This window comes from Danio rerio, chromosome 1 (assembly GCF_052040795.2).
Source record: "Danio rerio strain M-AB ecotype USA chromosome 1, GRCz13ab, whole genome shotgun sequence".
Lineage (NCBI taxonomy): Eukaryota > Metazoa > Chordata > Actinopteri > Cypriniformes > Danionidae > Danio > Danio rerio.
Window position 1 is genome coordinate 15,637,823 of NC_141021.1, and position 14,182 is coordinate 15,652,004.

General features: G+C 33.4%; 1 protein-coding gene and 1 long non-coding RNA gene across 2 annotated transcripts; one reads left to right on the forward strand and one right to left on the reverse strand.

Annotated features, from left to right (window-relative positions):
• Nucleotides 1-965: 965 nt before the first annotated feature.
• Nucleotides 966-12,528, reverse strand: LOC147846720 (uncharacterized). The gene is made up of 3 exons (XR_015476430.1): nt 12,462-12,528; nt 2,741-2,963; nt 966-2,625 (listed from the first exon to the last, which is right to left on the reverse strand). It is a non-coding gene; the product is annotated as an uncharacterized LOC147846720 (long non-coding RNA).
• LOC567498 (D(1) dopamine receptor-like) lies at nt 5,393-7,794 on the forward strand. The gene is given in 1 exon segment (NM_001443431.1): nt 5,393-7,794. A coding segment is annotated over 1 exon segment (1,197 nt). The 5' UTR covers nt 5,393-5,556; the 3' UTR covers nt 6,754-7,794.
• Nucleotides 12,529-14,182: the final 1,654 nt, after the last annotated feature.

A 14,182-nucleotide genomic window follows, 5' to 3' on the forward strand; every position in this document is an offset into this window, starting at 1 on the left:
CTTGTGCGAGATCTATCGTCTGTCTGTTCAGAGTGCAGTTTAGTTGAGTTTTAAAGATCATCTATGATGAAAATCATCTTTTTAGGGCTGTTTGGACAGAACCGTGTGCAGGTATAGTGTGTCCACAGTCATATTGGAGTAATATAAAGACAATAAGACAATATCCAAATCCCTCCCATATTGAGGCCGACCACAATGTGACGTAGGAATGCGGTTTCCCCACCCACCGATTTGATTAACAGCCATGTATTAACATGTCTCCTTAGTAATGCGCAGGGATGGGCAGTATTCGTGATACATGTATTTCAAATAGAAAATAGTATTTTGAAATTTGTATTTGATTGTGTTTATAAAAAAGGCTTGATATGAAAATGGCTTAATATTTTCTATCAAATTCTGGAACACACTTTGTAAGAAGTTGTCTCGCTGGTAGACAAGGAAAGCAAGGATGGTTATCTTTTGTGAGCCTTGTTCAAAACAAGTCACTGAATCAAATTGAGGATAGGAGAGTGGTGTCACGGCTGTTAGCGATCTCACACACAGTGCGTTCTTGGGAACATCAGAAGGTAAGTATACAGACATTCATCAGGTAAAGAGCAGATTTTAAGAGAGTAATCACTTCCCTTGATCAGTAGGTTAAGGATTTGAAGGCACATAGGAAACATCCATGGAAGAAGAGGAGCAGACGAAGGAGTGAAGGAGAGGACAACCATTCAACTTCAATACCGGCCCATGAGTGGAAGAATGAGGTGGGTCTTCATAGTGTCCTTTGATGAGGGGGAACAGGTGCAGGTGATTAGAAGGCCGGTGATGGTTCCCGAGATTGGAGAGCGGTGGTTTGTGGAGCAGGAACGAGCCGAGGGTGTAACAGAAATCTACATTGGTGCTTTCTCAGTTATTTGCCAAGACTTGAGAAAAGATTAGAAATTTGAAGAATACTGAAGAAGTTGATCAATGCTTGAAGTATGGATGGAATTTATGCATCACATATAAAGAAAATAACAGACAGATATTGGGGGTAGATTTGGGAGTAAGTTAAAATAGGACAGGAAAATAAGACAAACAACGTAAAAAAAAAAAGTCCTACAGTGGCGATACATGCAATACATGGCTGTTTCAAATGCCAGTAGTTGATCTGCAGGTGCTCTTTACATAGGACATAGTTAATCAGTACGAGATAAAACTAATAATACTCCAGTCAGCAGACAGACTGGTCAAAACCTTCCAACACAGGCTTTATGGCAAACAGAGTTATTTTTTTTTTTGATATTGTCACTTTAGAATTATAAGGTTCTATCTGACATTTTGGTCAAAATTGAGTCATTCACATATTCTTATTTAATGTCAGATGTTTTTTATAAGTTGTTGACACTCCACAGGACTGCTCCATTGACAGTGGGAAAGACCAAAAGAAACACAAAATCCGAGTCGGCTTAAGATTGTAATTACAATGTCATTACATAGCAATTATATGACATTAAATACAATGTAAAAAAAAATTTAGTTACATAGTTATTACATAGTAACAATGAAGTTTCATAGTAATTATACTGTCCGGACAGTAATTAGAGTATTATAACAATGTAATTACAATGTTATTACTTAGTAGTTATAATGTTATTAAAGTCCAAGTACAATGGTATAACAGTGTAATTACAATTGTATTAGATATTAACTATAATGTTATTACAATGTTAAAACTGTAATTATAATGTATAACTTAATCATACTGTTATAACAATGTAATTAAAATTTTATTACATAGTAATTATAATGTAATGATAGTAATTACAATGTTATTACACTGTATTTATGGTGTTATAACAACGTAATACAGTCAATACAATGTAATTACTATGTAATGAAAGCTATTACAATGTTATAACAATGTATTTACAGTTTTATTACATAGTAAACAATCTTATGACAGTGTTATTCTGTTATAACAATGTAATTACACTATTCTAGCAATGGTTTTACAATGCTATTACGTAGCAATTATATTGTAATGACAGTATTTATATTTATAAGACTGCAATTACAAAGTCATTACATAGTAAACAATGTAATATAATGGCATAGTAATTACAATGTTATAACAATGCAATTACAATGTTATCACAGTAATTTTAATATAATGATAGTAATTATATTGTAATAACATTGTAATTACATTATAATTACTACACAAAAGCAATGTATTTATAATGTTATAACAATGTATTTACAATGTCATTGCATATTAAATATAATTTTATAACAGCGTAATTATGTTAAAACAATATAATTACACTGTTATATCAATGTAATTACAATGTTATAACAATGCAATTACAATGTTTATACATAGTAAATATAATGCACGGACATGGTAATTACAATGTTATAACATTTTAATTACAAAGCACAATGTAATTGCAATGTTATAGCAATTAAATTACAATGTTAGTACATGGTAATTATAATGTAATGACAGTAATTACAGTGTTTTAACAATGTAGTTACAATTTTATTAAATAGTAATTGTAATGTCAAAACATTGTAATTTTGATGTTCTTACATTATATTTATGAACAACAATGCAATTAGGTTACAACAATGTAATTAAAATGTTAGTACATAGTACTTAATATGTCATAGCAGTGTAATTACAATGCTACAACAATGTAATTACAATGCTATTACATAGTAAATATAATGTTATAATCAAGTAAATACAATGTTATAACAATGTAATTACACTATTTAAGCTGTGTAATAGCAATAGTAGCAATATTATTACATATTAATTATAATGTTAAAACAATGTAATTAAGTCTGTGCCAATGGCGTAGTGGAAAGTGCACCAATACATACACTCTGGTGTTCACGGCGACCTGAGTTCGATTCCCGCCTCAAAGTCCTATGCCAATCCTTCCCCTCTCTCTGCTCCTCACATTTTCCTGTCAATTCTCTCTACTGTCCTGTCAAATAAAGGTGAAAAAAGTGAAAATGGTGAAAAAATATTGTGTATAACAATTATAATTGTATAATAATGTAGAAAAATTGTTATAACATGTAAATACTATCACTAAATTATATTTACTATGTAATAACATTGTAATTATGTTGCTTGAACATTTCAGTTACATTGTTGTAGCATAGTAGTTGTAATGTAATGACATAGTAGTTACAATGTAATTACAATTTATTTCATATTATTTAAAATGTAATAACAATTTATTTACAATGTTATAACAATGCAATTACAATATTATTACATAGTAACTATAATGTAATGGCATGTCAATTTCATTGTTTTAACATTGTAATTACTGTCTACTTAAAAATTACTTAGTAATAGCATTGTAATTGCATTGCTATAACAGTGTAATTACATTATTATGACGTTGTAATGAGACTGTTATAGCATTGTATTTACCATGTAGTAGCATTTTATTACATTGTTATAACATTATAATTACATTATTATTGCGTAGCAATTTTACATTGTTATAACATTGTAAATACACTGTTATGACATTATATTTACTATGTAATTGCATTGTTATTACATAGTGATTTTAATGTAATGACAGCATTTACAAAGTCAAAACTTTGCAATTACAATGCTATTACATAGTAAATGTGTTGGCAGTACCTACAATGTTATAACAATGAAGTTGCAATGTTATTACATAGCAATTATAATATAATGACCTATTACTTCCAATAATATAACAATGATTTCCAATGTTATCACATAGTAATTATAATGTATTGCCATAGTAATAACATTGTAATCACATCGTTATAACATTGCAAATACTATATCGTTATATGTTATTACAAAGTAGTTATAATGTTATTACATAGTAATTATAATGTAATGACATAGTAATTACAGTGTGAATAAAATAAAACGACATATTAATAACAATGTTATTACAATGTAATTAAAATGTTAATACTTAGTAATTATAATGTTGCAACCGTGTAATTACTATGGTGGCCCCTGATTAATAAAGGGACTAAGCCAAAAAGAAGATGAATAAATGAATCATCTTCAAGACAATACTTTCTGTATGAAATCTGAACAAAATCTATACTAAAATCAAAGAGAAACACAAGTTATTTTTTATGTTTAGTAAAAGTTAATGAGTTGACAGAGAAGCTGACTTAAACTTGACCAGAGAACCGCTGTTGCTGTCAAACAGTCCGAAGACATGTGGTTAGGTGAATTTGGTAAGCTAAATTGTCCGTAGTGTACGTGTGTGTGAATAAGTGTGTATGGATGTTTTCCAGTGATGGGTTGCAGGTGGAAGGGCATCCGCTGTGCAAAACATATGCTTGATAAGTTGGCGGTTCATTCCGCTGTGGCGACCCCAGATTAAAAAAACGGATTAAGCCGAAAGAAAAAAAAACATGGAAGAAAGAATATTTATAATTCAGATGGTCGACATGTTAGAGGTCAACAGAGGTTAACTGATCTATAATTTTGCATCTCTGCAAAAGTGATCGATTAACTTCTGTTGAACTAAATCTGACACATTTCAGACATCTTCACTTACATTAAAACGTATAATTTAATTGAGCTAAGTAGTTAAATTTGCATGCATAGTGTTGCTATTATTACATATCTTCTATTAAATTGTTTATATCCGTGTCATGCCAGTATATAAGGCATAGAAGATTTTTTCTTTTAGACAAATCTATTTACTGGCACTCTACATTAACATTGGCTATTCAACAAAATGTACAACAAATGAGTCACTTTGTTAAGCTGCAGAATTGAAGTTAACACTTTACAGAATGGTCACATTAATGTATGTGTTAATGCATTAACGTTAACAACTAGTGAATAATGCATTTATTACAGTATTTGTTCATGTTAGTTAACGAGTTGTTCATTGTTAATTCATGTGAACTCACAGCGCATTAACTAATGTTAACAAGCATAAGTTTAGATGTTATTATTAATGCATTGGTAACGGCTGAACTGTGATTAATAGATGCTATACAAATGTTGTTCATAATTAGTTTATGTTATTAAATACAAACTAAAAACAAATAAATAAACTAATGAAACCTTATTGTAAAGTGTGACCAAATTCAACAGTTCATAAATTTGTATTAGAAAATGTCAAATCAAAGATTAAAGTAGCATAAAATAATTCATATCACAAGCCATTTACACAAATTCTGTTTAACTTTCCTTGAACATGCCATGTTTCTATTATTTACAAAGTGTTTCGAATTAAATAAATGTGCCACAAGAAGAGCTATGGCATTAATGCATTTTTAAGTGTGGAATGGGTTTTGAGGCCACTATGTGTCTATTGAGTAAAATGGGCAAAAGAGGGCGTACCGCAGCACAGCAGTATGAATGTGACCTGCTCTATAGAGAGAGGCTGACACGAGACACTCCTGACTGCCGTTCAGTCATGTGGACATTTCCGCGAGGGTCTTAACAAACAATGCGGTTCATTACAAGACACGCTCAATTAGAAGAGGTTGTTTTGAGTGAAAGTATGCTGTGTCCACCACGCGCAGCATATTTCAGTGACGCTTAAAGAGATGTACAACTTTACCACATCCATGACACCTTCATGGAGCGTTCACGGAGAGCCAGCGGGACGCGTTTTCCTAGGTTGCGCGCTTTCTCTCCTGGTATTATGGACGTTATTGGGGAATTTCATGGTTTGTGCCGCTGTCTTGCGCTTCCGTCACCTGAGAGGAAAAGTTACCAACGTCTTTATCGTGTCTCTGGCGATGTCAGACCTGCTGGTGGCTGTTCTCGTGATGCCGTGGAAAGCGGCTACGGAAGTGACCGGACACTGGGCGTTTGGCTCCTTCTGCGAGTGCTGGGTGGCGTTTGACATCATGTGCTCCACAGCCTCCATCCTCAACCTGTGCGTAATCAGCTTGGATCGATACTGGGCCATTTCGGACCCGTTTCAGTACGAGAGAAAGATGAACCGTAGAGTCGCCCTCGTTATGGTCAGCGTAACGTGGATCGTATCGGTGGCCATATCATTCGTGCCCGTGCAGCTGAACTGGCACAGGGCAGACCTGGACACGGTTAACACAAGCAACTGGACCACCAAGGAAATGTGTGATTCGAGTCTGAGCAGATCTTACGCCATTTCATCATCTTTAATAAGTTTTTACATCCCCGTAGCAGTGATGCTAGTCACATACACGCGCATCTACCGCATCGCTCAGATTCAAATCAAGAGCATTTCTTCGCTGGAGCGCGCAGCGGAGCGCGCACAGAGCTGCAGCGCAGGTGCGCGCACCTGTCCTCTCCAACACCGCGCCATAAGAGAAACCAAACTCTTCAAAACGCTGTCCGTGATTATGGGGGTGTTTGTGTGCTGCTGGTTCCCGTTTTTCGTTCTGAACTGCGCGGTTCCCTTCTGCCACAAGCCGGATTGTGTCAGCGAAGCGACTTTTAACGTGTTCGTGTGGTTCGGCTGGTGCAACTCCTCGCTCAACCCGATCATCTATGCTTTCAACTCGGACTTCAGAGATGCTTTTGCTCGACTTCTGTGCTGCCGTGGCCTGTGCTCCAAGACACCTGTTGGTGTTCAGTGCAAGGATCCAGTGGCCATTAATAATCAGGGCAGCTCTGTTACCACTATGGAGGTCGGCTGTGCCAGTTTCAGCAGGATGGACAACGAAATGCAATGTCCATTGGTGGAGCTACATATGTTTGCAGACGAGAGCGAGGTTCAGCATAGTAACTCAGAGGATTTATGTCAAAATAAATAATTAGGATTTGGTGTAGGGGAGACCATGGTTTTCGTTCTGAGGATTATTTTTATAAGTCTGCGTGCACTTTACAGTTTTACAGGCTACGGGAATCTACGATTAATTATTTGACACAACGCACCTGTTGTGTACGTCCACATTTTTACACCGGGCTTGTATTTTTAAAAGCCTGTGTGTGATTTAAATATTTTTGTATTTATATCTGTAAAAAAAACACTTAAACGTAACTATTCCACAAAATCTTTAACTTTAAAATAATAACTAATTATTTTCAATAGCCTATAACATAACCACAGTAAGTACATTATATAAAGACATGTGGGACTGTTCCATCAATACATGTTTACTGTTTATTGTCACACTGGCTGTATATTGTCGGTTTGTCCTGTCTTACAAAAAAAGTTGTAATAAATTTAAATATATTTTAAAGTAAACCTATATAAAATAAACTAAAATAATTGCACTTTCTAGGAAACTATTTTACATTTACCTTTATTCATATAGCAGAGAGATGTTAATCATAACTTTATCTAGCTCACAAATTAGTGACATAAATATAATTTATCTCAAGGTGGCAATAAACAGTAAAAACACTGAGCAATCAAGCATGTAATATGAGAAATAATTAAACCAGTATCCAGTTACATAAAATATATTGATTGTATTTTATTTATTATAAAACACACATGAGAAAACTTGCCCAAAGCTTCTTTTGAATGTAATTCAGTAAAACTGAATCAAACACTAAGGATATTTGTGCATAGACTATTTTGAGGGATATAAGCAAAAACAATTGTCCCAGCGTATTTCCTGTTTTACATTTTTAATTTCTAAAGCTTCTAAAAATTAAAAAAAGAGCCACATACTGATAAATATTGATATGATAGTGGTTTTAACATTAAGATATGATTGAATTGCCTCTTGTTACAGTCATGAAATAGTTTGACAACAAGCAGAAAAGGTTTATGGGCTAATGACATGATCACATTGAAATGATCTGTAATGGAAGAATTAATCTAATAAACTAATGTCAAAATGTTCATTTTGTGAGTGAACTACGTTGAAGCTTTAGTGTTATATAAGTGCAGGGTGCGAATTATACTTTGGTGATCAGCGGGGGACAATGTTTTTGTTAAGTTTTTGAATTAATTTTATCTGTTTATTTCAATGACATTAAATTTATTACTAAGACGTATTGAAGTTTTAAGTGTTTTGAGGGATATTTACTGTATTCTGACATACAGTCACCTCTGATTATTTCAAACTATGCATCTAATTTTACTTTCCTTATAGGCTATATTTAAATACAAATGCCTATTGTACAAGAAAAGTGTCTCGTGACCACTTACAATATCCATCGCTGCTCTAGATCTGCTGGAATGATTCTTCCAAAGACTGATTAGCGCGATTATGCGTGAACCCCTAGATGAACCTTTATAGGGGTGGTCAAATGTATGTTTGTATTATCCATTATTTTAATTATTAATATTATTACTTAAGATACAGATCAGGGAAAACTATTTCTCACTATTAAAGGGCTGACCCCCACCCCCCTCCAAACAGCTTATTTTGACATCCTTCAGGGGAGATCAAGCTTTAATTTGGGGGGTCAATCCCCCCTAAACCCCCCTGTAATTTGTACCCTAAGTGTATTACCCCAAACCTAAATTTGTGAAAAATACTTCTGTCTTGAAAAGTAGTAGTTTAAATGAAACAAAAATCTTAAAATCAATTTTTTATTTCAACATAATATTATTGTTTTCACAATTTTTACATTACAGCTGCAGATTGAAGGATAAAATGCACTTAAGTATTCCACATCTTTGTAAATAACTGTCTAAAACCAGTTGGATTTCATTAAAATCCGAAAGTTCATTAGATATTGACTCTTGTGATGACTTCCCATGTCTCCCCAAAGCCTACTTTTTGATTACTGATTTGCATACTTTATTTTTTAATTTTTTTAAGATGACCACAAAAGGTCAGGTTATCACATCTGTGGCCACAGAAAGAGGTATGGAGATTTAAAAGACCGGATGCCAAACAGCTCGACGAGTCCAAGTATCATTTTCCATTAGTCACGCTACTTCCTCTCATGAATAATTAGTTGGCTGCAATCTCCACAGGAATGTTACATTTCAGCAGGAATCAGCATGCGAAGGCATTTCAGACTGTATATTCTGTTTGGCATGCTATACTAAACACTTAAGCGCAATAAAGTCGATGTGGACACTCGCAATGATCTATTGATGAACATGGCACTTAAAGCATCCCAATAAGTTTACTCTTAATTAGGTAGATTATCTTGACTTTTTATTAGGATGGACATTCTTTCCTTCAGTGAAACATACTTAAGTCTCAATTAAATGATTAACCGCACGCACCAAAAGTCATTTAATACGGGGTTTCCTGTAAAGGCTGAACTGAGCAACATTTTCAGAGTCTTTTAAGGACACGTGGGACTAGACTGCATTCACAACAGGCATGTTACGTATGTAATTAATTCACAATGAGTGGTTTCAGTTGGCTCACAGCAATGAATAAAACATGGCAAGGCAATCCCTAATCCCTCATTAACCCTAAACAAACAGAGAACTAGATTTTTTAAAAGATGAATGTTGATTTTAAAAGGGTGGGTGTTATATATTTATGTGCTGATGTATCTATTTGGGTAAAATCACAGCTCAGATTTGTCTCTCAGTGAAGGGGTGTTTAAAATTGATGGGCCGCATAACTAAAAATACATCTTATGACCGTCCTTGATGTCTTCATTCTTGAAGCTCATCCAGCCCCCGAGGCTTGCTTTAATTTCGGAATCCACAGGGATGTTTGTCTATTGAAATTATTAAAAAGAGCCATGATGGAGCCGCTAAGAACAAGTTCAGGCCTCTTTATATCTTCACTCAGATCTTAGTTTTAATTTCTTTTAGCGGCTGGGGAGTCTAATCTGAAAATGTGCCAGCAGGTATAACCAATTCTTCTTAAAAAACTGTATATTGGGACACTTAAGTGAGACTTAAACATGTAAGAGTATCAATAAAAGTTTAATACGGCTTCAGTCTTTTAATTCAATCATTATTACATAGAATGTGTGCTGCTTAATCATATTAAAAAGACTACAGTTTTATTATAATTTAGAGGGGACACAAACTGAAATGTCATTAAATTTAACAATATTTTATATTTGTTGAAGTTCATTTAGAGATAAAATGAATAATATTTCATCAAATATGAATTCTATATTAATATAATTATATTAATGCACATTTTAATCATTTTTGTTTAGATAATTGAACGAACCTAAGCTAGTAGCATGAGGTGACAATGAACAAGGATTAATAAATACTTTATAAAGTGTATATTAGAGGTGCTGTATGTATGTTTTGACTATTCTAAAGCTTAAAAATGCCATAATGTGTTTGCAGATATTTAAGAAACATGCCAAGTGTTGGCACTAATAGCCTAGAGATTAAGTGCGCCAATATATAGCACTATGGTGCTGCTCGTGGTGACCCGAGTTCGGCTGGAGGTATTATGCCAACCCTTCCCTCTCTCTGCTCTCTCTGTCTGTCCTCCACTATCCTACCTCAAAAAAGGTGAAAAAATATATAAATAATAATAAAAAACATGGCAAGTGAACATTTTTGTTTATCTAACAAACAATCACTGTAAAAAATAAATCCGTAAAATTTACGGTAAAAAAACGGCAGCTGTGGTTGCCAGTACTTTACCGTTAAAAACACGGTACAAACCGTAAAGGTAATTTCTCATTTTTACGGTAAACTACTGTATTTTATTAATTTATAGAGGTAATATGTCTGTATTTTGAAAGACCAACATCTACACATCTCTTGTTACACAGTTAGACACGTTAGCACACCCACATGCAGGTGGTGATGAGAAAGTTACATAATGAGCCAATGCTCATCACAATCAACTTTTCCCACAAGCAGAAATGTATGGTAACACGCATAAAATTAAAGTCATGAAATAAACATTGTTTATCATTATTAGATGTAACATAAATCTCTAATGTACATAACTGATGTGGAAACAACTAAAAATATCTATATTAATGTCAACAAAATGCATAAAAAGTTATGTGCCATGCAAGGAATTCTTGAAAAGTCAATGTATGGTTATTCGCTGTATATATTAAAGAAACATACCGTTAACCAGGTTTCGGATTTGTACTGTAGCATTTTTAAAGTTTTTTTACCGTTGAAATCACGGCCATTTTTTATAGTGATGTTGAAGTCAGATATTCTGCTTTGAAAATGGAATTTAAATACAGAAATTCAGAAGCACAGAATAGTGCACTTACTGCACTCCAACGAAATGGTAAGGTTTATAATCTAATTAATACATATTAAACCACTTTAACATTAATTATTGTTCATGCTGAATGACTGAAATGGGTTGGTTTGCACTGAGTTACAGTGCTAAAGTTAAATTTCAAACGGTTTATTTTATTTTCAAGATCTGAGCTGAACTATCTGCTGCTGCTTTCAGTATGGTAATAAATGTCATGTAAAACGGTATTCAAACTCACATTATTAGCATTTAACACTGAATATAGCACATGTGGTTTACCTGAGGTGATCTTTGTCAGTTTATCCTGTTGATATGCTGCAAGAAACCTGTTTCTTAAACATAAATTTCAGGTGTTGGTTAAAACAAAAACTCATTTAATATTAAAATATTCCTTCTTTTGCGTGTGATTGCTTTTAGTTAGAACACGATTTAATTCAGTCTTTAGGCTTGATAGGCACACTCCTGTTGATGTTTTCAATCTTGCAACCTGCGCTTGCGGGTTTCGAACCAGGAGTGCAATACCTAGTTCAACCACTGGGTGTCAAACTAACATACTGCACCTGAGGCTTGTCTCAAGAGTTTCCCCTAATGAGACCCTGAAAGTAAAAATTAACAAGAAAATCTTTGTAAAGGCATAAGCACAATAGGAGTGTTTATTTGCTGAAATTCAAGGCAACCCGGAGTGCTGAATAATAATTGGCTAAACTGGCATTGGGCAGGTTAAAAAATAAATAAATAAGACAGCATTCCGGAACAGAAAACACATTTTCAAAGCAGAATATCTGACTATCAATTGTTTTTTAGATAAACAAGAATGTTCACTTGGCGTGTTTCTTAAATATCTGCAAACATATTATGATACTTTTATGCGTTAGAAGAGTCAAAACCTTACATACAGCACCTTTAATGTTCATGTGTTAAACAATCAACTTGTTAGTCAAACCAACTTGTGTTAGTTTACTTGCAAAGAAAGTAAGCACAACCACAGTACTGAAGCAAAATATTCTCCACAAAGAATTTCTATATATTTTAGATATGCAATGGCAAATACACTAGTGAAAATAAAGCCAAAAAGTGTTTACACGCTACATGGTTATCAAAGTGAGGATCATGTACATAGTTAATGTGATGAGAAACAATGTGGTCAACTTAAGGACTTCATATTTCATTATAAATCATTCTGAGACAGGCTAGTTAAAGTAACCACAAGTAAAAGACAGGAATATATTTAGTTTGGAGAAATGCTACACATCATTTGTTTGCAGAGACCCTTGATTTTATGAGTAAGCATGACTTATGTGTCCAAAAATAGTTTGTGGGACCATTGCATATATGCCTAATGAAGGAGAAAGAGTATCTTTGAGTGACTGTGTGCTTGGTCATCAAACACTCACAGTAATGCTAGCCTGTTCTCTGAGTTTCCTGTAACTGCTCAGTTCACATGCACAGGAGATCAGTCACTGAGGGAGGAAACACAAACGGCACACAAATCAGTCAAGTGGGCATTATTTACATCAGTGTATTACACATACAATTAAACCTCATTCACGTCAGACTGAAGTAACTTGTCAGTTAGACAGGAGGCAAAAGAATAAACATTAGTTTTGTAGTTTGACTTTTTAAGGAAGAGTCGAGGATTATTAAAAATAGTTTCATGAAAAGGTTTTTGTGTTTTTGCACTAATTATAAAGTTGCAATATTTCTAGTTTGCTACTTCGTTTTATGCATTTGTACTAATTATAAAGGGGGAAAAGTAGATAACTAGTTTAAGTAGTTAAATATTTATTTTGGCCACTTAGAATGCAGCATGTGTGTGTGCTTATGAGTGAGTGCGTGAGAAATGTGCACCTTGTATTACTGTTTATAATAAATACAGCTGACCTAAATTGTGCAAAGGATTTGTTGAAATAAAACTTTGGTTGAAATCTGCATTTGATTGATCAAACATTTAATTGAACCATTAAACTGCCACCTTGTTTATTCATCAATTTATTTTTCTTTCGGCTTAGTCCCTTCATTTATCTGCGATCGCCAAAGCGGAATGAACCGCCATCTTATCCAGCATATGTTTTATGCAGCGGATGCTTATTCACAGACATACACTCGACAATTTAGCTTACCCAATTCACCTATACCACATGTTTTTGGACTGTGGGGGAAACCGGAGCACCCGGAGGAAACCCACCCCAACACGGGGAGAACATGCAAACTCCACACAGAAATGCCAAGTGACCCAGCCAAGGCTCGAACCAGTGATCTTCTTGCTGTTAGGCAAACGTGCTACCCACTAAGCCACCGTGACGTCCACCCACCTTGTTTAACTGAACATTATAACATTATAGTATAGCTTAACTAAAGGATATTCTGTATACATACATATATATATATATATATATATATATATATATATATATATATATATATATATATATATATATATATATATATATATAGTCAGTGCCTTTAGAAAATCAACAATCATCCCCTTTGAAATAATTACTTCATTTGTATTTTTGAAATAATTTGTCATACAGCATATATACAATGAGTAAATGAAGAGTTCTGTTAATATCCACGGTGACCTATCATTAGGGCCAGACGAAATCTGCTGATGTTTTTTGCTATTTCTGCAAAGAATTTTGGTAAAAGTCTATGGATTTCTGTGAAATAATTTTGTAAGTATCATAACTAAAACCTTAATATATGAAATAAAAAATAATATCTTTTGAACTTTTATTTAATGTTTAAAATGCAAATCCAATTAGATTCATTTTATTTGGTAAATAAAACAAGTTTGTCTTATAATATATCTAGTAAAAGACAGAAAATAATACTGTACAAACTGCATTGTAAGATGAACATGTCATTTCAGCTGATCTGCGCATCTCTAATATATATATATATATATATATATATATATATATATATATATATATATATATATATATATATATATATATATATATATATATATATATATATATATAAATGACTATATTGTTAGAATATTCATTTAATTCCAAGCGTGTTCAATAAAGAAGGACAGGAGAGAATTTTCTTCAAGATTTAACATATTAGCAATTTATAGGGTACAAATGAATAATTTGATTCACAA